This window comes from Porites lutea, chromosome 7 (genome assembly GCF_958299795.1).
Source record: "Porites lutea chromosome 7, jaPorLute2.1, whole genome shotgun sequence".
NCBI lineage: Eukaryota > Metazoa > Cnidaria > Anthozoa > Scleractinia > Poritidae > Porites > Porites lutea.
Genome location: NC_133207.1, coordinates 29,721,010 through 29,746,619, shown reverse-complemented (window position 1 = coordinate 29,746,619; position 25,610 = coordinate 29,721,010). Strand labels below are relative to the sequence as shown.

Here is a 25,610-nt window from a genome sequence, read left to right as displayed (position 1 = left end):
AGTTTCTTCTCACAGCACCAAAATATACCCCATTGCCTTAATATGCTGGTCGCCATTATCTGGAGCGCCTGTAACCTCGTTTCCACATGAATTTCTATCATCAGGATGTCCTCCAGTACCAAATCCAATTCTAGAGTCACAAGAGGTGCATGCGTCTTCGTCGTTACTAATAATACCGATTCTTGCTTTGGAAGCGAAACGACCAGTACCAACAGCATTGAACCCTTCCTTGTTACAGTTGTGCTGCAAGGATGCCTTAGAACCAATCAGTGACTTCCACGTGTCACGACCCAGTGAGGTGTTGCGGTATTGCCCATCAGCGATCAGAGAGAACAAGGAGTTCGCCTGCTTGTTGATGACAATAAACCTGATCTTTTGGTCGATCTTTATGCCGAGGCAGATCTTGGAGAAGGATGTGTTCCAGTAGGAGGGCAGTTTAGTCTCTCGTGAGTCAAACCCAGTCTTCCCTCCGTCAAGGTTGAAGGTTTCTTTGTTGCTCCAAACGGCTTTTTTGTAATGAAATGTTTGCTATGGTAAAAAGAAGGAAGAAATAGAAAAAATGTCATTTAAAAAGAAAAGTTAAAATCAAAGGTTTCGTTTTTCTTCTATAGACAACATCCTTACCGGAGAAGAAGAAAAAAAGATTTTGCAATGAAAGATCCATTACAATGAAAAGAACATCTGCAACGTCCTCGCCTCCTTTTTGATCGTTTCTTGCCTTGTAAGGGCAAAACGATCAACGTGAAACAACAGCTTTCACGCGCGGGAAATTTCAACATTTCCGGTAACTTCTTTCCGATAACCTTTGAATTTTCGGCGCCACCGAAGTAAGGAGCAATTTCAACCCAAGGGGTTGGTACGAGCTACAGTAGTCAGGACGAAACATACGACGCAGTGGTGGTAGTTTGAGGTAAGTGCTGAACAGACGAGTTTACCGGCCAGTTGCATCCTTGTGTTTTATTTCGACCTTAGCCTAGTGGCAGCAACTTTTACGCAAAACATGCTCATGTTGCTCGTTAATGATTACTGTAAGGAACTAAAATATGGGCTCGAATAGAAGCGGCTGAAAACTTAATTCAGTTTTGATTGATCGCATCACTTTGGTTGTGATTTTTTATACACTAGTTACTCTGTTTCCGAGTTGGCAACATTCAAATTTCATGCTAGAGAACTTTGAATCTACGTGCAAGTGGGGTTTTATATTTTACAGTCATTCGTTAGAACACGGACTGACTTACTAGAATTAAACTCACACATTATTCATGAATTGAAAAGCGTAATAAACAACACAAGGTGTTCTTAATACTCAAATCTTTCAGATCCAGGGACTTAGCATGTACGCGCGAGAAGAAAAGTTAGAGCGCCGAAGGCGCTTCAAATCTGGAGTACTGGGGTTATGCTCCCCTAGAAAATTTTGCAATTTGACGTCATTAGTATGAAATTTCAGTCACCGAGGTGCAGAAGTTCTTCCTGATGAAACGTCCCTAGCGACGAGGAGCAAGGAGAAACGGCTGTATTCGCAGGCTAGGATAATTGAAAATTACGGCTAACAGAAGCAAACCTGTATTTAATTGATTATTAATAACACATTTTTTTCGCCAAACTAAGGGAAAACGTACTCAAATGTCTTACCTTGTTGCCGTCCATTTTCATGACCGGTGTCCATCCTCCATCTCCGCATCCAAAATTTCCAAAGTGACAGAGAACTGAAACTAGTTTGGAGTCAAGGAGGAGAGTGACCAACTGAGTCACGTTCAACCTGTACAAAATGAAATCTCATTTTAGTTTTTCCAGCTCCTAACTGTCGGAGAGAAAAAATGGAATGTACCTTAACTGGTTGTAAAAAAAAAAGGTTCGTTTTTTCTTTTTCAAAAATAAATGAATCAATGGAATTCAAAACAGTCTCAGTTAAATCTAAATTTCTCAAGTTCCCCATCATGTTACTGGGAGTTACTACACGATTAATGTACTTTGGACTGATATAATTTCACCTCCAGCACAGGTTGATATTTATTTTGCTTTATGATACCAAGCTGTTCTGTTCTTCAACTAATTTTAATAAAGTGTATTTGAATAAAGTGTTTTGTGGGAATTAAATTCGGACATCGAAGATGGCTAAACAGCCTAGCAGAAGTTCAGAAAAAAGGGCAAAGGGGAGACCGAAAAACCGCGAAAATGGTGCGCATGATGTTTTTCCCATCTGACGTTAAAGGACCCCTATTTTACCCGCGAGCTACCTGTATGACTTGGATTGGTTGTTTTTGAAAACTGCTCAGAACATGTTACACAAATATTCAGTAGTCAGTTTTGCATGTTTATTGATGCTCACGTACTTTCTCCAACCCGTTTAATAAGGTCAATTACGGTTAATACGGAGAATGGACACTTTTCTGTGTTCCCAAGTCTTAACATCTCATGTCGTCAACCTCGCTTTATGGAAACTGGTAACCACTGGCTACCTATAGCTGCCAATGCCTATTTCCTTGTCACAATCACGTACTAATTGCATACAATGAACCCTGTTCAAATAATAAGATAATAAGATTTAATAATAATAAGTTAATAAGATTTTGTTACTTAAAAAAAAAAACTGCAAAATAGCGCGCAAGTTTGATTTTGATAAGGCAGTCTTTCTTCCCATTGACCCTTGTATGGTGAACTCATTTTAAAATGCCTGTAACAAGCCACTCCACCCCTCAACCGCCAAAAGGGATGGAATGGTATACGAAAGGAGTACCTTTTCTGTCAAACATGGTGTGTGGAAAGGTAAGGACATGGACCCCGGGGCAGGGCTTCCCCGTAAAAATTTGTTGAGTACCCCCTGGGGATAAAATGCCTGCAACAAGCCACTCGAACCCTCAACCATAAGAGATGGAATGGTATACTAAAGGAGTACCTTTTCTGCAAATAGTTAGCTGAGCTTCCTTGTATAAAACTTTATTGAGGACCTCGCGGGAGAGTTACGGATAATTATTATATGACAGTTTATGATTTGGGACACAGAAAAGTGTTCGTTTTCCATATCAACCAGGTTTACTTATGAACACTGGCAATCATACACTTTCGTACCATTGAGCTTAATATCAAAATGTTTCAGCAGTGAGTACGACCCGTTTACAATACCATTATGATATGCTACTGCAATGTTACCTCCATTAGCCAGCTAGACTACTTTAAAATCAAGACTGATGCGAGCATTATACCAGTCAAATGGTGTAACCTCTCCGCTGTTATCAAAAACAAACCTATAGCCATCTTTCTTCTGATAAGCATTATTGGCGACAGTTGTATTTAGTGCTGTTTCTAGGTCAAAAATGACATCTTCATATCGTTCAACATAGTTTGGATCTCTAAATGATTTCATATAATAATAGATTACATAAATCTTCTCATCTGACCCCCAGATAATAATTGATTCACCCTCTGGAGAGGGTGAATCAAAACACTGGAGATAAAACATACAAAAATGTTTACGGTGTTGGTGTTCAGTCTTATTGTACATCATCTTATTAAAATCCTTAATAAAAACATAATGTTTCTTCTCGCCCTGTGCATAGTTATTAGAGGAGACTGGTTATGAAAAGCGGCAAATATCAATGATAAAAACAACAGTGCTGCAGTTTATGTTGAAAGCACCCTGAAAGTGCACAATCCTTTGTTTCCTGTTGGCAAATTGTTACGGAATAAATTAATGCAACGTTTTTATTGGTCAATACAATCAAAATGATAGGAATTCTTTTGAACGTTGTGCACTTTCAGGTCCACAAAAACATATAACAAAGGAGTCTGACGGGTTTCATAACCATTCCACTCAATTAACTATGCCCTGTGTAATCAACAGCAGGTTCAATACTTTCTCGTTTTTATGCTTTGAGACATGAATTGGATAAAATTGCTCATTCTCATAACCAAACACATTAATATTAATGCTATTTTGCTCTTCTATTTTACCATAATGTTTAGCAGCGACAGGGAATTCCACTCCTTGGTAATTTGATTCCTGGACCATTTTTCTGTCAATCTTTTTGATCCGCTGGGGATCCTTTTCTTGCGGATTTAAATATCGTATATGACACCAGCGAAAGCATTCATTATGCTTATTTTGAAGATTAATTAGCCCCTTAGCAGAATTCTGTAATTTTACCGGTAGAGGAATATAGGAATTACCTCTCAGCGGCTCATACACTACTGTATTTATATAATGTTCATTAATACTACTAACAGTCCAACCACTGCCCTCAGACAACCAAACATCAATACCGTTTAATATTTGTTGCTGTGATAATTGCAAGCTTGATAAAAAATCATTAGGATTAATTACTATTTGCGCTTTACTGTTGAAATAAGCTGGCTTATAAATATTATCATCATCCTTTCTCTTCACAAATGTTACTTTTAACGTCTCCACAAATTTGAAACCTTTTGTATTATTAAGTGTAGTGTTAAATAATCTACTAATTGCTAGTCTCGTATTTTGAAGCTGCACCAAAGCATCTCTATCAGTCTTCAAACCGATCTCATATGATTTAGTGAAGCCCTTAAGAGCCATCCGTTGTTCACCAATTTTTGTCCGTGGTACTGCTATTGGCTGCTGTTTCTTTGATCTGGGAGCCGGAATCGGTCTATATGGTGGGATGGGATTATTCTCAAAATATCGGATTAATTGTTGTACATTCCTTCTTGGCTTTGGAATTGGAGTCCTTCTAACAGAAATAGGGTGGGCTTCTTCCCTCACTCGTACTAAATTCTCGAGCTCACTATCTGTAAGCCCAGATAACAATCTTCTTATAAGTTCCTTACGATTAGTCTTCATATTATTACTATATATTATATTATTTTTATTTGAACGCACCATCTGCATACTAGTATGCGGCGCTATCTCTTTAAAGTGTTGTGAAGTATTTTGAAAGTTATTTTTAAGACGGATCTATCTTAACTTTTGAGTTTAGTTTTTGTTTCATTAAGTATTGTTTTTGTCCACGTACTGTTTTCCTGTTTTGATCTTTTGTTTTTACTTGTACTTGAAGTTATGCTTAGCTCGCGAATCTACTTATTGCCATATTAGGAATGTTACAGGTGGTCGTGTTTGTGGTGTTAGAGCTGACCTTCGTTCTTTGGTAATTATCAGCTGCGGCTGTGCGTAAGCTAATCTATTCCCTGACAATAGCAAACCCGTTGCAGTGTTAGCGATAAGAAATACAATAGAAACTCTTCCGGTCAGCTAACCCAAACATGTCCAGCTTTGGCTATTAAAACCGTTACTATACTTGAACTAGTTAGTAGAGAAGAGTAGGAGAAGTAGAGTAGTAGTAGAGTAAGCAGAAGTTGTAAGAAGATTAAGAAGAATAAAAGCAAGATGTAAATCAGATTCCTGGTACCTCGTCGTGTAGCGAGCGAGTTGCTCGAACACACCCCCACATATTTTGGTGGAGAACCCGTTATTTTGGTGGAGAACTCGATATTTTGGTGAAGAAGCTGATATTTTGGTGGCGAACTCGTTATTTTGGTGAAGAGTACAAGATCAGCCCCTGGACATCTGTGAGTGCTAAGAACTTTACCATTGCAAGCAACTAAGAACTCTTTTCCAAGTTTAGTCATATGTAGAATAAGAGTTATATTTAAAACAAAATAATGCCACAGTTTCGTTTTTAAGTAATGAATAGGCCCGTTGTTGAGTTTCCACTATTTTATGGCGACGAGAGAGAAGATGTTCGTGAGTTTCTTGTCAATTATAGACACGCCGGTTTGTTAAATGGTTGGGACGAAGAAAAATTAGCGCTTGGTCTTCCCCTTTTTCTAAAAAAACACGCTAGCGTATGGTTTAAAACTTTAACAGAAGCCGATGAAAATGAGTCGTTTCAAGTTTTGTCACAAAAATTAATTTCTCATTTTGAATCGAAAGTAACTCTATGGCAGTTGAGGCAAAAATTAGAAGAACGTCGTCAGTTGTTAGGGGAGACTGTTGCCGATTATTATTACGATATTCTTTCATTCTGCTCTCGTCTAAATTTACCTAAAAGTGAATGGCTTTATTGTTTTGTACGTGGTTTAAGGCCTGAAATGCGTGAACATGTTATTTTACATCAACCGCCTGATTTAGAGTCTGCATTGAACATTGCAAAACTAAAAGAGTTGGTAACTCTTAGCCGTAAATCGAATAATGGTCAAGAAGTCGAGAATTTTAAAGAATTACAGTCTAACCCCTCAGAAGAGGAAATCAAACAATCTGTCAGGGACGAATTTAATGTCTGGAGCACAGACTTCCAAAATAATGGAAATCGTCGTATTAATCGTAAATTTCGATCGGGCAAACTTAATCGTTTTCGTTATGGGGGCAGCATTTTCAGAAAGAATCCTAAATTGGGTAGTCATGGAAGTTCGAAACCCAACTTTAGTGGCCTGTATCGGAAAAACAATATGAAGAATGCTTTTCACCAGGGAAAAATGGGCGCTCAGTTAAACTGGCTGGCGCCCCTATCGTGTGTGGTAGTGAACCCGTGATGGGGGCGCTTGAAAATTCTACAAGTAATAACCATTCTTCCGTCGGATCTAGTTCTGATAAATGTGCTTTCAGTAACTCTGGAAATTCGGCCGAGAATGTTACTAAAAAGAATGTTCAAGAGTTAAGCCATGTTATGTCTAATCCCTGTGAGCCTGTTGTTACACCAAAGTCTAAAATGTTTAAACCTCAAGTTTCCGTCACATGTCAACATGAGTGTTCTCAAGATTGTCAACCTCAAGATGTCCCTAATGAAAATATTTTGTTTGGAGTTATTAAATGTCTTTCTCAGGTCATAACAAAATTTGATGGTGTAATCGCCGGGTCATCGCCAAATGAAAACGAAAATGTTCACTCGCCAAAAGTACCTATGTTTTCCCCTAAAAGTGAAGTCATTTACGAGAAGTCTTCAAGTGAAAATTTATCTCGAGAAGTCAGTATAGAAGAAATTAAAAAAGATGAAAAGTTGGCGCCTGAGTCTAAAAATGAAAATTTGGAAGTAAATATCGTTGGGGCTAAAAATAATGTTTGTAGTGATTGTCGTGGCTTATCTTTCGCAAGTAGCCCAGAGACAAGGGAAAATGTGACTGACGTGACTGACAGGGTTTCTTTGCCTGCCACATCCAGTAAAATTGATTCTATTCATCCTTTCCAGAGGGACAATTTTAATGTAAGTGTAACAATAGAAGGAAATGGTTATCATGCACTCCTTGACACAGGAGCAGCTGTAACAGCAATTAGTTCGCAAGTTTGGGACAAGTATCTTAGTCACAAAAATTGTTGTTTAGATTCCTCGTCGACCAGTTGTGTAACTACTGTAAGTGGTTCTCCTCTTAACGTTCTTGGTAAAGTATGGCTCAATTTTGTTATTAAGTCTGATGTTTTTCCTTTTGAAGCCTATGTTATCAAAGATTTAACTCATGACGTTGTTTTGGGCAGAGATTTTCTTCAAAAATATTGTTCGAGAATTGATTTTATGGAGAACATCATTGAATTTTCCCACCCTGAGGATCCCCTCCCCTTTGCCGATTGTTTTGGTGATGATTTGGATGCTGAAGTTTTTGATAATTATATTTTGTCAGTGCATGCTGATAATTCTTTTACTATTCCCGCTCAATCAGAAGTCGTTGTTATTGGTAGATTAAGTTCAGTGCCGAAAGGTGTAAACACCAGTGCCAGTGAAATTTATGGATTGGTCACGCCTAAGTCTGATTTACCTCACCATTACTCAGTTTTTGGAGCGTGAGAGCTCGTAAAGGTTTCTAATGATGCAACTTTTCCTGTTAGGATGGTAAACCCCTCCGCTCAACCAGTTAAGATTTTTCGTAGGACTAAATTGGCAGATTTTGAGCGTGTTGATAATGATTTAGCAACATTTGAGATTGGCAAAAACTCCATTTCTTCGGATGCTCAACATAATTCTTCAGATGTTCAGCAACAGCCAAAAGATTATTTAGAGTTTCCTGATTTGTCGAATAGTATTTTGAATGACAAGGAGAAAGTAAAGTTTAAGAATTTGTTTAATAAATATCGTAATGTTTTTGCTTTTCCTGGGGATCAGTTGGGTAGAACATCCCTTGTACAGCATGTCATTGATACCGGTGATGCTATGCCTATTAAGCAAAGGCCGTATAGAGTATCTCCTGATGTTAAGAAAGAGATTGACCGTCAAGTGGACGAAATGCTTGAAAAAGGAATAATTCAAGAGTCTGTCTCTCCTTGGAGCTCTCCAGTTGTTTTGGTAAAAAAGAAGGATGGGTCATTTATATTTTGTGTTGATTTTGGTAAAGTTAATAAAGTCACTAAAGTAGATAGCTTTCCAATGCCTTTAGTTGCTGATGCGCTAGATTCTTTAGCTGGTGCAAGCGTGTTTTCCGTGTTGGATCTAAAAAGTGGTTTTTGGCAAATACAAATGCAGAAGGAATCGCAACAGAAGACAGCCTTTTCTACGCACAATGGCCTTTATGAATTTCTGACAATGCCGTTTGGATTAGTGAATTCAGGAGCCAGTTTTCAAAGACTTATGGGTCATATTTTGAGAGGCTTAGAATACCGTTTTGCTTTAATTTACATCGATGATATAATTATTTTCTCTAAGTCTGTAGATGAGCATTTAGTCCATTTGGAAGAAGTTTTTAGAAGGTTGCGTGAAGCCAATGTTAAGTTGAATCCAAAGAAATGCAGTTTCGTTAAACAAAGTGTAGAGTATCTTGGTCACGTAGTTACGCCAGAAGGCATTAGTCCCAACCCAGATAAAGTAAGGGTGGTTCAGGAATACCCCACCCCCACAAATCTGAGGGAATTGAGAAGTTTCTTAGGCCTTGCTAATTATTACAGACGTTTTGTAAGAGGTTTTTCACATATTGCCAACCCTTTGAATGCTTTGACAAAGAAGAACGTTCCTTTTGTTTGGACTGTAGCTTGTGCTGAGGCTTTTGACAAGCTTAAGCGTGCCTTAGTTTCTGCACCCATTTTGGCGTATCCTAATTTTCGGGAACCATTTTTGCTATTTGTTGATGCTAGCTCCACTGGTATTGGTTTTACCTTGGCACAAATTCAAAATGGAAAAGAAGTAGTCGTTTCTTACAATGGTCGTGGTTTGAATCAGGCAGAGCAAAATTATAGTACCACAGAAAGAGAAGCTCTCGCATTAGTTGAGGGTATTAAGAAATTCCAGCCTTATTTACACAATCATAAGTTTACTGTTGTTACTGATCATAGTTCTCTTCGTTGGTTAATGAATGTTAAAGATGCTTCTGGTCGTCTTGCTAGATGGGCCTTACTTTTGCAACAATATGACTTTAATATTGTTCATCGCCCTGGTAGAAACCATGGTAATGCTGACTGTTTGCCTAGACGTCCATATGATTCTTGTGAAATGAGTTCCCTTAAGAAAGAAGAACCTCAAACGCCTCACACTCAAGAAATGCAAAGAAGAGATCCTGAAATAGCTGTGATGATTGATTTTCTAGAGAATGATATCCTACCTACTAACGATAAAGATGCACGCGAAATTTTACTCTCAAGCGATAATTTTTATATTGGTCAAGATGGTTTGCTTTACCACATTGATTTTAATCGAAGGCGTAATGCTCGTGAATCTTTTTCTCAGCTTGTTGTCCCAGCTGCATTACGTTGTGAAATTCTCTCTAATGTACATGATCATATTGCTGGTGCTCATTTTGGCTTGAACAAAACTTTTAGTAAGCTTAAGCAAAGATACTGGTGGAAAGGTATGTTTAAAGATGTAGAACATTGGGTTAAGTCTTGCGTTGAGTGTTCAATGAGGAAGTCTCCACGAAATTCGAAAAAGGCACCTTTACTTCCGATTCCTGTCGAGGGTGCATTTGACAGAGTGGCTGTTGATGTTTTAGGTCCTTTTCCACCTTCTAGCAAAGGCAGTAGGTATATTGTAGTTTTTAGTGATTGTTTAACTCGTTGGGTTGAAGCTTTCCCAGTACCTAGTGTCGAAGCAACTGTTATTGCACGTCTTTTGATCGATGAAATTATTTCTAGACATGGGGCTCCACGTGTGTTGCTCTCTGACAGGGGAACTAACTTTTTATCTAAGGTCATTGCAGAAGTTTGTAAAATATTTCAAATTCAAAAGGTCAATACTTCTAGTTATCACCCACAGACCGATGGTCTTGTAGAAAGGTTTAATTCTACCTTGTGTCAGTCTTTGTCAATGTACGTTTCCAAAAACCAGAAAGATTGGGACGAGTTCATACCGCTTATTTTGTTTGCGCATAGGACTTCTGTTTTAAATGCAATTGGGGATTCTCCTTTTTACGTTCTTTATGGGCGAGAGCCACGCTTGCCAATTGACGTTAAGTATTTGCCTCCTGCGGCTGATGATTTGAGTACTTCGGTCCTTGACTACCGAAAATGTGTTGTCGAAAAAGTCGAATTGGCTCAGAATTTAGCGAGAGAAAATTTACAGCATGCACAACAAAAAATGAAGGATTATTATGATCAAAAGACAAAAGAACCTGTTTTTGAAGTTGGACAACGTGTTTGGGTTTATACCCCGAGAACTAGAAAAGGGTTATCCAAAAAGTTAATGCATAATTGGTTGGGTCCATACAGAATTGTTGAGAAATTGTCACCGGTTCATTTTAAGTTGCGCACGATCACCAATAAAAAAGTTGCTTTTTCGTGTCACGCAAATCGTATGAAGCCATTTGTTGATCCTAATTTGAGACCAATTGACCCTCCGCCTTTTGGTGACCCTGCCGAGCCGTACATTATTGAATCTGATATTCCAAAAGATTGTTTTGAGCCAATTTCTGCTGAAGCGAATCCTAAAGACACTGACTTAAATCCAGTTTGTATTGAGACGCCACAAAAACAGAAAGAGTCAAACAAGGAATTATACCGCGAAAAGACAAAGAATCAACTTCAAAATGCAAAAGAATCAACTCCGGAAGCAATTGTTATCGACAATGAAACTGTGTTTAGTGCAGAAAAAATTCTAAAACATCGAAAGAGAAATGGAAAGGTCGAGTACTTGGTGAAGTTGCTCTTCTTTCCTAGGAGCCAATCAACGTGGGAACCGGAACACCATATTTTGGATAAACGTCTCATTGATAATTATCTTCAATCACAAAAATAATTCTGGTTTTTGTACTCTGCCTTGCTGCTTGGCTTATATTTCTTTGATTTTCTCTTACCCATGAATTGAGTTCGGTATTCCACAAGCTATTCTTTTCCATGAATTTATGAACGCCTTCTCTCCGTTTTTCTAGTCTATCTATAATCTTGTATGAGTTGTTTACAATATCATGAATTTGATAAGTTTTTGAAGTCAGAAGTTCACCATCTGTTATTAGTCAGTTTTCCATTAGTGTCTGAAATGTTATTATAAACACAGTTATTAAGTTCTTCATTAAGCAAGTTGAGTAGTTGTTCAATAGTCAGTATCAAGTTATGCACACATGAAATTATTGCATCTAATGTCTTTTAAAATCTTTTGATCTATTGTGTTTTGTTTCTCTGGCTATTTTGATTAAGGTGTTCGTGTAATATAGTTATTATAACCTTAGACGTCGGAAATTAGATAATTAGATATATTACGCGCTTTTTAATAGTTATTTTGTAAAGTTGCTTGCATTGGTATTTCGTCATATATTCAATCACCGATTCTTCTGTTGTTCTTCGATGGCTTGTCGGTGAATTTTCGTCGCTTTTGAACTACTGAAATGGATCTGAGCATTACTCGATTGTTTGTCTCCAAGAAGTCTAAACACACTTTGATCACTCCGCATGGCATGCGCTACTCTGTTTGGTTGAGTTTGACCCCTTCTTTGTTACGGTTAAGCAGAACTGTGCTTGTTGATACTTATCACTGGTTAGTACTTTGTGTCTTCATCAGATGAGTTCGCTTCATTTGGAGCTGTGTTTCATAACATTTACAAACAAGATAGCCTTGTCTTCCAAGTATGCGTTACCCGCTACATTCAAGTTGAAATGGCGTTTGTAACAACCGTCTTGTATGCTACTACAGGATGATTTATGCTGTTAATTAATTCTCAACGTTTTCAAGTGGTTCTCTAGTCAAGTCCTTCACAAGAACACTCTCATCAATTTATTTAGCTCAAGTTTTCAAGTGTCAAGATTCAAGAACAATGAATTGAACACTGAACTATTGACATTGAACAGTTGATCTTGTTTTAATTAATATTGTGTAGTGTGATAGTTTTGTTTTGATATTTAACGCAGTTATTTCCCATTTATATGTATTACGTCCTTTTGCATCGAGGACGATGCTTTTTCTAAGGGGGGAGGAATGTTGTGAAGTATTTTGAAAGTTATTTTTAAGACGGATCTATCTTAACTTTTGAGTTTAGTTTTTGTTTCATTAAGTATTGTTTTTGTCCACGTACTGTTTTCCTGTTTTGATCTTTTGTTTTTACTTGTACTTGAAGTTATGCTTAGCTCGCGAATCTACTTATTGCCATATTAGGAATGTTACAGGTGGTCGTGTTTGTGGTGTTAGAGCTGACCTTCGTTCTTTGGTAATTATCAGCTGCGGCTGTGCGTAAGCTAATCTATTCCCTGACAATAGCAAACCCGTTGCAGTGTTAGCGATAAGAAATACAATAGAAACTCTTCCGGTCAGCTAACCCAAACATGTCCAGCTTTGGCTATTAAAACCGTTACTATACTTGAACTAGTTAGTAGAGAAGAGTAGGAGAAGTAGAGTAGTAGTAGAGTAAGCAGAAGTTGTAAGAAGATTAAGAAGAATAAAAGCAAGATGTAAATCAGATTCCTGGTACCTCGTCGTGTAGCGAGCGAGTTGCTCGAACACACCCCCACAAAAGGAACAGTATCCCCTTACTGCGCATGCATCAAACTTTGATTTTTGGACAGGATGTCGCGAAATCAAAAGATGCGAGAAGAGTAAGAGAACCTTGAAAAATCCGTTTGCTCGTTTATTTTCAGCACTAGAGTAAACTTAGTAAAACATGACGGTCCAAAAATCTATGAATATCGACGCCGCAAGCGCTAGTTAAGACCGTGGTAGGACGCCCTTACTTGACATGTGCTTTATACTGGCCTTATACAGCATATTGCAATACAATTGTACAACGCATTAGGATCTTTCCAAACTGACAGAAACCAGGACAAACAGAGGAAGGGGGAGAAGTGTCGAACCACTACTAACAACCAAAAAGAACAACGCAAACAATAATGTTTGACCCTAGGCCCGGCCCCAGGCGGGGGTTGGACTGGGAGGGGAGAGTTGAAGTTACCGAGGTGATAAAGGGATTTCCTTTTTGTTTTGAAATTTTTCATCACCGGATTTCTTTGGGGATAGGAAACTTTGGAAAATATAAATATCTATAGACATTTTTGGTAGCTTGATTTAAGTAGGAATTTCAAAGGGTATTCAAAACAATCTGATTGGTGTAGTACCGCACGCGTACAATGCTGGCCGCGCAGTTCAGACGGTCAGATGAGAAAAAGTAAAATTTAGCGGATGGTACGATGAATAAACCAACCACAAACATTTACTTTTCTTTTTTTAACGTTCCATATCACTTAATCCTTCACGGAAAAATTTCAGGGCTTGGAGAAATTAGGGCTTGGAAATTTGCGGGGTTACTCGGTCCTAAGATTTTTTTGGTTTCGTCGGGAATCCGAAAAGTCTGGTAAAACTTCATGGTAAAAAAATAAATAAATAATTAAAAAATAATTCAGATTTTCGGTTCATTCAATGGCATATCTACAACATGTAAGTTAGAAATCGATTTTTTTTTCACAGCTTAGAAATAATCGCTGAGTCGTGTTTACGTAACGCAATCAAGTCTAGAACGGCCCTTTCACGTGACACGTGACATGTCGAGCGAGCGGGAATTTCCTTCCGTTGTAGTTTCATTGTGAGAATGAAGTCAATCAAGGACACAAGGTACAAACTAACAAATTGTAGACCTGGTTATATACTAGACAGGATAGATAGTTGGTGTAGATTTTGAAAACTTCGCTGTTTCGTGATAAGAACTTGACCCACACCCACATGTTTACATTAGTAGAGATGCCAACCTCATGCAACCTCTGGAAATCTAAAATCTGGAGTCTATATCTTTGGCATTAGCCCCCCAAATATCAACGATCAACCCCCCCTGCCCCCCCCCCCCATAAGCACAATTCGATCCAGTCCCTCATCGGCTCAGGACTTTATATGAAGTCTTGCATGAGTTACAGACCATCACAATTAGCTTTTATGATTATGTCAGTGATGAAATACGTGCGAAAATACCCCAGAAACCGAACTTTGAATCATAGAAAATTCGAATTTTGGGAGAAAATGGGATAAATTCCAAATTAAAGCACAGAAAAGCCCATAACTCGATTTTATCCGGGAGATTTGGTGACCCGTACGGGAGACCGGGAGATTGTTGTCGTATCCGGGATACTCCCGGTTAATTCGGGAGAGTTGGCATGTATGCATTAGCGAGGCGAGTTCAACGTCCAGAGAAATAGTTCTTTACGGCTGACAAAATGGCATGAAACTTTCCACCTAATGTTTATGAAGCATCTATGTATCACTGTGCGACTTGAGATTGCCTAAATTAAACGTATATTGGCTGAAACATTTGTTGGAGGATTGATTTGTGACATTTGTGTCGCTCCGAACCTCTTGACTGTCGAGTCAGAAAGGTCAAATTACGCTCAAGTGCTCTATGAATTTTGCGTTCCCAAAAATTCATTTCCTATGTTGCCCAGAGTTTTGAAAGCATATTTTGAAAGCTTAGAGATTGCTTTTTAACGTGGAATGTCTTTTTCTGTTAGAAATCATGTACTGGACGTGATTTTAGGCCTTTGAAATTTGACAATATTTTCCTCGCGTAAAAGCCTTAAAATTTTGTAAATATTTAAAAATCCATAAAATATTTCAGTTGCGATGAATTCAAGAACATGACCACTCAGTATGTGTATTAAACCCCTTTTAATACGACAAGAAGCTTTTTGGGTTGAATGATATTTGAATTCGATTGAAATCGTGGTCTTTTCGTAGCCCGGTCTAGGGGCCCGAAAAAGCGGTCTGGCGGAGGCCGTCAATCGCCCGAACTTGACATTCGCCGTATCGCCAAAATATTTATCCAATGAAACTAAAATTTATATTTTCATTACTAGAATACCTAGGGGAGTCTACATAATGTTTTGGGGGATTTTTCACAAATTTTATTTTTCCTGCCTCTGGTCGATATTTACAGACATCCGCTCTTAAACACCGTACTGACGCACTCCAAATGATCCCCAGGACCTTAACTGATCTATCCTCATCAATTAAATTACTATGTACCTTATTCTTCTTTATTTTCGCGGGACTTAAATTTCGCGAAAATTTTCTCGGCACATTTCGCGAGTCTTTAATTTCGCGATCGCGGAGAAAAATTGTGTTTGCAGGGAATTTAATTTCGCGAAATTGACGATTAAGTGACTTTATTTTTTATTTTTTACAAAAATTGTACGTTAATCAACAGTTGAAACAAAACCAATATGCTGTCCCTTAGCGGCAGCCGTATTCCTCTTGTTCTTCCGAGTCGTCATCGATTATCGAGAGTATCGTTACATGTCCTTTCTAGGAGATCTCAACAGAACCTTCAGTCTCTTCAAATGGATCCTCAGGGGGAAGACTAAACGATTCATCTAATAGTTGGGCGATGCCAGCCTTTTCCCACCCTTTAGTGATGTGACAATTTTTAAAATTTTTAAAATGAAAACACAAGTACATGATTTTCTATGTCCATTAAATTTCGCGAGATCAAAGTTCGCGGTCGTTATTTTTCGCGGGTCTTTAAGTTCGCGAATTTTTTAAAATCGCGAAAATCGCGAATTTAAGAACCCGCGAAAATTAAAGAGAATAAGGTATAGGTTTACTCACTTTTCTGTGGACTCATTATAAACGTCTTGGCATGACTTGGCAACTGAAAAAAAGAAGTAGATAACGTAATAATTCAAACAGTAAAAGAAAGAAATAAAACCTATTTTTTAGAGAAAATACAAATTTTGAAAAACATGGCTGTCAAAACTCGGTTGCCATGGTAACATCAATGCTGACGTACACGTCACAACGCCTTTAAAATTTTCCTAGATAACTTTTAGGTAAAGCCGCTAAGTTTGGTTGTCCTAACTTGAACAGGAACCCCGGTCTAAATATCAATTATACCTTTTTCGCAAAATTCTCCATAAAACCCTTCTTTGCAACGGCAGTCAAACGAGTGATATTTGTAGTTCGCTACACAGGTGCCTCCGTTCTGACATGGTGATGACATACATGGAGTCTAAAATAATTTTAAAAAAAGGTCGATGTCAAATGCCATATAGTTAAGGTAATTTTCTTTTGCGTTAAAGATTGCAGAAGTAAGAAAAAAATGAGAAAGTGACATTCGACTGAATAACCCCGACTTGTTATCGTGCAGTAGTCACTTTTACGTCGATTCGTGTTCGTGACAGGTTATTAAAAATCGCATAGACTGGGATATCAAAAAATATCTTACTTTAATAAATCTTATGCAAAGATTTTACCCTACCTTGATGGAAAAGTGATGAAAACTCTTGTTTCTTTTATATTCCTCAGGATTGCTGTACTTTTCTGAGGATAACAACTCACACCGCAACCTTCCATCTGCTCCTTTGTAAGCTTCCAGGTTGAAGGACAAACAGGAAGGATTGCCGAGGCATTCAAAGGTGCAGTCAAGGCTGTCATACACTGTGAATGTTCCAACTTTAGGAACGTTTAAATAATGGTACTCTTCCTTTATAAAGACATCTTGACGAAGGCTGTGATGATACATGGTGGTGAATTCTGAAGAATCATTAATAAGAAAGAATGGTTTTGAAATTTACCTTTTTAGAATGCATGGATCGTTCATATAAGATATCTCTTAATTTACGGAGTTCCTGACTTTAAGAATGGCTTTAAAAATTGAACGCGTTATGTGAACTGAAATTCAAAAACCTTAGCTGAAAGTAAAGCCTAGAGGTCAGGAGAAGAAAAGTGGGAATTATCATCTTCATGAAATTAGAGACTTTTCTGGCAGTCCACTACTGTTATTTATTTGACTGTTAATGTCGTGCCATAACTGGGACCATTATGGCTCTTGCTCCTTAAGAATTAAACTCCAGGAAAATTTACGGGGTACATCAGCGTTTAACAAATTGACCGAAACGAAATAAAGTATCGCGATACAAACTCAACTTTATAAACGCGATAGAGTTTAAAACAACGCAAAACTAATATTTGTTTTTGTCCTAGTTGTTTAAGCTCCTTCCCCAGCACAACTTTAGGGACTGTCATACATTTCTCTAACATGCCGGCCGCAATTTTCAGCGATTTTTAAAGTAATTAACCAAGCAAAACCGAAAAAGAGCCATGTTAGTTAGTGACAAAATACTATAATGAGAAAAACTTGTTTGCCTCCATCTTTCCTGAACTGGTCTCTTCATAGATTTTTCTCTAACTTATACAAAGTAAAAAAGGTTATTTCCATGAAATTTCACTTGACTATCAATAAAGCGAAGAAAAACCAACCTTTCAGTTGAGCAAAGACTGCGATGGGTATCGCAGAAAACAAGGGAAGGAGCTGGAAGAAGGATAAAGAGGACATCTCAGATTGGTGAACTGTTCACCGTTGGCAAACGTCGTAAAGTCAGTGGATGAACTTGACAAACACTGCCAAAACAGTGTTTTGTAAAGTGATAGCCGTTCTAAAAAACCATCAGTTTTTATGTAGTATTAAATGTTTGTTATTCATGACTTTCTTTGTCTAATACGTCGCTTCAATGTGGCAGGGCCAATAAATGACAAGTCTTGAAACCTTCGTATTGGTTACTACGATTAAGGCTCTGGATAAAAATAACCCATTCTTATAAACACAAGACATAAAAAACGTCGCCTGGGTATTGCCCCCTTAAAGGAGACGTTACCAAAATTGATGCTTTTTTTAAGCTCCAAGCCTCTTTGGCGTTAGAAAATATCTTTACAGTTTTCTGCACCGCAATTTAATATGGCTTTATATCAAACTACTTCTTCTTTAATAAGTTTATATTAATTAAAATGTCTCGAAGTTTATTTTTCTTTAGTTAACTGTTGACATACAGCATAAAAAGCATAAAACTGAGACGGACTCAGCAAAATTATTTTTAGGGTGATTTGGGGTGGAGGAAAAGTTATAATTTCAGAAAAGACTTCATGTTTAGTCTTTTCATAAATGCCTTGTTCTACCATCAATGAAGTCACCGGTCTGAATAAAAGCGCCAATCAGCAGCCATCGCAAAATCGTTTTCTGTGCGTCCAAAAATCTAATTACAACTATTGCTTTTCTTTCAAAAAGAATTTACATCGAATTCTTTATATTCCTTTTGAAAAGCGAAAAAATGACAGGTTCCCTGTAGCTTTAAACAAGTTCTTGAAAATGTTATTTCAACGCTAGGGAGTGCTTAATGGGTTTTTCGACCAATACAGTTAAAATTAAATTAATATGCTTTATTAATCTTTATAAACAGTATCTTTTTGACGACTTGCCAAGCAGGAAGAACTCCTGTTCAGTAAGTTTTTAGAGACCACGTGGGTTTTTTCGATCATTAGCACTGTTATGTTTAGTTTAAAGTCTTAAATATTTAAGTATGTTTGCTGCATCAATAAAAAGGGAACCTTTTTATGACAACTTGCTAAATAAGGAAAGTCAACTGTCCTAAAAACAGTGCCGAAAACAGTGTTTTGTAAAATGATAGCCGTTCTAAAAACCATCAGTTTTTTTATGTAATATTAAAAGTTTCTTGGTCTGTTATGTCGCTTTAGTACTCTGGCAGGACCAATTAATGGCAAGTCTTGAAACCTCAAGCAAATTTGCACTGTATACGCCAACGTATTGGTTACGACGATTAACAACAATCTCTGGGGCAAACTTCCTAAACTCAGTGGATGAACTTGACAAACCGCTGCCAAAAGCAATGTCTTGTAAAGTGATAGCCGTTTTAAAAACCTTCAGTTTTTAAGCAATATGAAATGTTTGTGTTTATGACTTTCTTTGTCTGGTACCTCGCTTCAGTATGGCAGGCCCAATTAATGACAAGTCTTGAAACCTCAACCAATGCACTTTATACGCAAACGTATTGGTTACTAGGATTATTATGCTCGATGGAAAAAATAACACATTCTTATAAAAACGAGACAAAAAAAAATGTCGCCTGGGTATTGCCCCCTCAAAGGAGACGTTACCAAAATAAATAATCTTTTTTAGCTCCAAGACTCTTTAGCGTTAGAAAATATCTTTACAGTATTTTCCACTGCAATTTAATATGGCTGTATATCAGACCATACTTCTTCCTTAATAAGGGAATATTAATTAAATTGTCTCGAGGGTCAACTTGCAAGTTTATTTTTCTTTAGTCAACTGTGAACATACAACATAAAAAGAATGAGACTAAGAAGAACTTAACAAAATTTTTTAGGGTGATTTGTGGTAGAGGGAAGGTTGTAATTTTGAGAAAAGACTTCATGTTTAGTGAGTCATAAATGCCTTATTCTCCGGTCTTAATAAAAGCGCCAATCAGCAGCAGCCATAACAAAATCGTTTTCCGTGCGTCCAAAAATCTATTTACAACCATTGCTTTTCTTTTCAAAAAGAATTTACATCGAATCGTCTATGTTCCCTTTGAAAAAAGAAAAAAATGATACGTTTCCTTTAGCTTTACTGAAAAGTTCTTGGAAATGTTATTTCAATGCTCGGGAGTGCTTAATGGGTTTTTCGACCAATACAGTTAAAATTTAAATTATGCGTTATTAGTCTTTTAAAACAGTATCTTTTTGACGACTTGCCAAGTAAGAACAGTATACTGTTCAATAAGGTTTTAGAGACTATGTGGGTTGTCAAATAAGGAGAATCAACTCTCTATTAATTAAAACTAAAGGTTTTGGGACTTTGGTGCAATTGAAACAATTCAGAATTGAATGAAACGCAAGACAAATTTCTTATCAGGATTTGTTTATACGTGGTTATTGTGTACAATGTAGTTATGTCCATCTGACTGTTAGCAAACTCAGTAAAAGGAATCACCTGCTGTGGAGGTTATGTTTTAAATCAGTCCGTGGCAAGAACCCGCGAGCAAGCTCTCCTATTGGGGCGAGTGAAGCGAGTGTCGCGAGAACGCGCGAGCGAGCGGCTGCCCCCTCGCTCGCGCGTTCTCGCGAGGCACACTTCGCTTACCCAAATAGGAGAGCTTGCTCGCAGGCTATCCGTGGCAAGAACCCAACTTTAATTGCCTTACTGCACCTAAAAGAATGGGATGCGTGGTTTCGGTTAGTTCAAATTTCAAACTTAAGTTTGTTAGCAAACGTTCTAAAAATGATTTAAAGAAAAATGTTGGTGAGTTTTCGAGACCTGAAAATAGCGCTGTGTTCAAATTGAATTTTTTCCCCAGAGATTCTCGTAGTTATGTGTAGTTTCAGTTTAAAAAAAAATGTTTTTTTTAGGTTATGAGCACTTTCTTTAAAGTAGGTTGCATTAAGAATGTCCTTTGTTGCAATATCAGTTCTACCCATCATGGTTTAAGCCGTCTGCAGTCACACTCAAATAAAGTTTGTATTAATTAGACTTCCCTAAATGCACACTATCTAATTTCGCAGTTGAAAGGAATTAAGCTATATGCTGATGTAATGCTGCTCTTAACGTAATATTCTAACGAAAAGTTTCCATAATTGTAACGTTTGTTAAAAAAAAATTTTCAAAATATCCAGCCTTAAAAATTACGAAATATCACTCGAACACGAAAACGTTATCATAAATACACATTGCCAGATAGTTAGAATTAAATGACTAAAATTCACAAATGGCTGAGGTGTCCAAACAAAAAAATTGAGCAGGGGAAAATCATTGAGAGTTTCAAACTGAGAGTATGTGTCGATGATAAGCTGTCCATGGACGTAAGGATAGAGTTTAATATTCAGCAGCAAAAATACTCGCTAAACTGCTTTGATCAGTCTTTAAAAATAGTTCCGTATAACAGTTATCAAAGGGGTCATCAAAAGGCCGTTACTCGCATTAACTGACTGTCACATGCGGGCAAAATCGGTTGAAATCCCTTTGAAAAGTAGTCCTAACTTAACTCATTTCAAGAAATATGTCTTCCTGTATGTTTCTAACACCAAATTTAATCTCTTGATACTGAGACTTTGTTTATTTATTGGTCTCAGTGACATGCGTTCAAATTTCATCTTTTGACGGAAGTTCCAGACTTGAAGAGAAAGGCAGAGAAAAGCGAAAAATTGTACGCGCACCGTGAAAGATTATAGTCTTTACCATTATAAAACATAATTAATATTTTGCGCCAAAGAATTATACTTTGGTTAAATGAATACTCCGTCGTTCTCTTGCAGGCAAAAAATTGGTTAGAAAAGGAGTCTCTTAAAACATTTTTTATCCTTGAGAAGCACAACACAGCGTTATTTAAGAGAAATCATGGCTGATTAGTGCTGCATTTTGAAAAATTTACTGCTAGCAAGCACTGTGTAGAAACTCAGGAGAAAAGTTCAGATAGGTGGAAAGGAAAGAGCAATTTTCATGCAATTTTATGCGCAAAAACTCAAATCGGGTTAACTCTTTCTAAAGACAGATATTCGCGACTTGCTCTCGCAAAATATGAATGCAATTTATGAAATAATGGTCAGTTCATCCTGTTTAGAATTTATTTTTTTAGTACCTAAAAGCATCTGGCATGAGTAATTCAAACCATGCAGAACTTCAGGCGAAAAAACATCGTTTAAAATTATTGAATTGAAGGAAAAGATGGGCCGTTAAAGCAACAAATTCCAAAGTATCAGCTATGGATTAGCATAACAAAGAGCAGGCGCCGACCCAGACCTGTTTCCAACGTTTTACGGAAATCGGTCAGATTTTTTATAATAAATATGTTTTTAATAAAAAAAACTTTCCAGGTTGAAATCTGGAAAATGGATTGGACAAATGCTTTATCCGAGGAGAATTGAACTGGCCAATATCCCATCTGAATGACTCAGAAACCCAGGAAAGGGGACTTGAGGGAGTTAAAATCCAAAAAATTTCCTGGGGGAGCATGCCCCCGTACCCCCTAGAAGCTTCGGCGCTTGTTTAGGGAAATCGGTAAGTATTTATCCTAAATCCGCGCCTGAAGAGGAAACATGTTTATATTATCGTTGCCATTATTATCATAGTTAGCCAAGACGCCTAATATCGCTTAATAACCAATATAATGAGAATAAAGTGTCGACTACTGTACTGTTGACCATCAAATGCTTATTTCAATAAAAATTCTAAACATCAACAGTAGTCGACAGTTAATAAAGAATACATGTTGAATAAAATCGCCTGGATTAACTGACTTGACGGTTTTAGCCTAGAAATAGTGGGAATCACATTTTAGTGAAAATTTCCAGAAAGAAATACTTGACAGTGTGAAATATTACTTACAACAGCAAAAAAAACTAAGTTAATTACCATTAGTTTGGTTTAATAATTTGAAAAACTGGTTTTTGTCCTTGAAACAACAAAATTTCTTCTACTTCAAAGACCTTTCCCTAAATTGTGGCAGATCCAAGAAGTGCAGACTTTACATAGTTCTAACCCTTTGTTAACAATTGCATTTTCCGTCGAGTGACTTTTTTTAAAAAGTTCTTCAGTATCGCTCCCAGAGCTATTGTTTTATTATTATTATTATTATTATTATTATTATTATTATTATTACTTATCCCAGTGATAAAAATGTGTTTGGACCTTAAAGCTTTATTAACACCGGACCCCAAAAATGTCTGCTGAGAATAAGCATAACCAAGAGAAACCTAGAGGAAAAAGTTTATCGTAACTGTTTAGACCTCAGATGGCTTGTTACCACTGGCGGCTCGTGCACAATATGAGTTGAAATGACTCGGGATGAATTAGTAATGGTTGATGATGATGTCACCTGCAAATACAGCCACCTGGCAGATTAATAGACAAGCATTTAGATAATGATAATCTTCTTGCGTGAAAATATCTTGGCGAACTCGGAATTTCATAAAAATGCAGAAGATTTTGCTGTATAGAGCAAGTTAGCGTAAATAATCTAACGTTAACAGACGCCCACTATCAAATAAACGCCTCTTATCTGACTAGTAAGGTCTAGTAATTGGTGACACTACAGCTGCCCCGGTCTGTATGTTGTCGGTCAATAGTATTCTTGGTCGTTGGGTAGCTCTTCGAAATATACCTTTTCATAATGAAGATTTTCACACATATTCCATACAATAGGCGAGATAAAACGGGAAACACAGAAACAGCTAGGTTCCATGCACTGATTCAGTTCGATTTACACCCCCCGCTCCTCTCGATCAAAACATTCTCATTTTCGAGAATATTTTATTCTAAACCATAAGAAAAGATTTGATTCGAAGTTGGAATTTTTCTCTATTTCTCTTTCTTTTTTCGCATAGAGTTCATTTTATTAGCCGCAAAGTAAGCCTTAGAAATTAACAGGTTTGATAAATTCACGCTCGGGCGTTCCAGCCATTTCAGTTTTAACCGTTTAAGACAATACTTGTTTAAAAAGAAAAAAAATTATAGATTAGAGGGACATTTGTGAGCATGGAATACGCCAGCATAGAATTTAATAGTCGGCGAATTTCTGTAATCGTGCATCGTTCTGCTAGTGATAAGCAAGCCGTTGATTCACTCGTTTTGCTTGTTTGTGGACTGAGCCTTATTCCCCTAAAGAGAGAGAAAGGGTGTCTCGCAAATTGTTTCCCATCATAGATTTGTGAATGATACACTCGTGTCTGGCAAACTCTCCAAGTGTCCATATAAAGATATACGCACCCTGTAACTTCATCCGCGCTTAACGAGGGTCTTTTGGTCCATAACTTTAAAAACAGCTGCTCCACAGAATGTCACTAATAACAAGTAACGCAAGACAGGGGCGGATCCAGGATCTTTTTTAGGAGGGGGTGCACTCGTCTCTTGCTCTACTTCAACACCAATAAACCACATAGTTTTTTTTTGCAGAATACCAGTTGTATTAGAAAACCACAGGTCATCTCAGGGGGGGGGGGGGGGTGCGCACCCCCTGCACGCTCCCCCTAGATCCGCCCCTGCAAGAGTATCGAAGTATGACTGTACAATAAGTGTCACAAAATCAACCTAGGCGGTCCCTTCGGGGGTTTTCTGTTTTACGTCATCCTAACCATCTCTTACTTGCGGGCACGAACAATAGAAACGTCATCATTACCTAACGATTCCATTCGGCCCCTAATCTAGGAAATCGAGATTTTTCTGTCATACTGACTGTATATTTCAACTATACGTACTTCATTATACCTGCGAGCCACTAGGATGACTCCTCGGGATTTCGCCTTCTGGGTAAAATCCCTGCGGGGGGCACACCCCCATTTCAATGTTAAATTTCTATTAGACCCGTGTGCCTCTCTAACAGACGCCCCCTATGACAATTACTCCAAAATACTAGGAATTAGTAAAAAGGAGAGAAATCATTCAATTTATTCAATTTCTTGCTTGATTAACAAGGGTCTAATTGCATTTTGTTCATTTTCAAGTTCAACGTAAAGATAGACTAACGATGACAACACAATTATCCTAAACAAGGATTCTGACATCGATGTAGAGATTTGAAAGAGCAATATGGATATCTAAACTGGCCTACGCACAACATTATCGATGGACACAAGATTCCGCTCTTTTCAAACTCTCTTGATAGTAGCTATATCTCTGCCGAAAGCATCTTAGTTTTGATGAGCTTTCAACATTAATGTCTCTTTTAAACGCCTCCTATCCGGATTAAACGCCCCCTCTTAAGCCTTTAAAAATATCTTAGATATAAAAAAGGTGTATATCAGTCTTTTGTGAACACTCAAGACAATACAAGACAAGACTTTTAACACATCTGACACCTGAAATTTTCAATTACAGTTAGAGAACTTGAACGAAAAAATAATGCAGCAATAGAATGTAAAAAAAAGAACATTTTAGATGGCAGAAAGGTACGGGGATGGAAACCAGAATCACAACCGCCTTCTTCACAAGTGATATACTTCCAATTGAAAGCAAAATCGCTCTAGAAATTTGTCAACTAAAATATTATTTTGCGAATCAAATTCGATCTTTATGTATCGACGGGAAGTGCTTTTTTCAGTCCTAAGATGTTTTTTCTCAGACGCCTTAGCGTCCTTTTGGAATCAGCCGACTGCCTTTTTTGCTTGTTTGCAGTAATAATGCATAGAATACAAGGCACTAATAAATTCCGCTTGCTGTGTCACAAGCTAAGGTTGCTGCACTAAGGACAAAAAATGGTTGAAAAATAAATAGCGACTTGTACAGTAGCGAGGGAAGATAATCACGCAAAACTAACCTTTTGTATAAGCTGTCTCAGTTACTCAGTCATTATTACTGACAGGAAAACATTAAAAAGGAGAATCCCGCGCCAAATAATGAAGAACAAAAAGCTGCAGTTTTAATTATGTCTCCGGTGGAGGAGCTTTGGCTGGTTTTCCGAACAGCAACTGGCAATCGAGGCTCGGTTTGAACCTAGGAATCATTTCAAAATCGATTTCAAAGTAGTTTGAGAATGATTGTCCGGG

At 37.5% G+C, this 25,610-nt stretch overlaps 2 protein-coding genes across 2 annotated transcripts in view; both read right to left on the bottom strand.

Annotated features, from left to right (window-relative positions):
* The window catches only part of LOC140943093 (uncharacterized), a 155,732-nt gene that overhangs the window by 36,141 nt on the left and 93,981 nt on the right, over positions 1-25,610 (bottom strand). The window lies entirely within an intron of this gene.
* Positions 10-16,803, bottom strand: LOC140943347 (uncharacterized). The gene is made up of 5 exons (XM_073392428.1): positions 16,540-16,803; positions 16,176-16,290; positions 15,891-15,933; positions 1,633-1,759; positions 10-528 (listed from the first exon to the last, which is right to left on the bottom strand). Exons 1-5 carry the CDS (start codon positions 16,801-16,803, stop codon positions 10-12), a joined length of 1,068 nt encoding a protein of 355 aa, XP_073248529.1.

Coding starts and splice junctions, on each gene's coding strand:
- LOC140943347 (XM_073392428.1), bottom strand. CDS start 16,803: ATGTATCATCACAGCCTTCGTCAAGATGTCTTTATAAAGGAAGAGTAC. Junction 15,934..16,175: donor TGGAGAATTTTGCGAAAAAG/GTATAATTGATA, acceptor TCTTTTTTTCAG/TTGCCAAGTCATGCCAAGAC. Junction 1,760..15,890: donor TATAATGAGTCCACAGAAAA/GTGAGTAAACCT, acceptor CATTTTGTACAG/GTTGAACGTGACTCAGTTGG.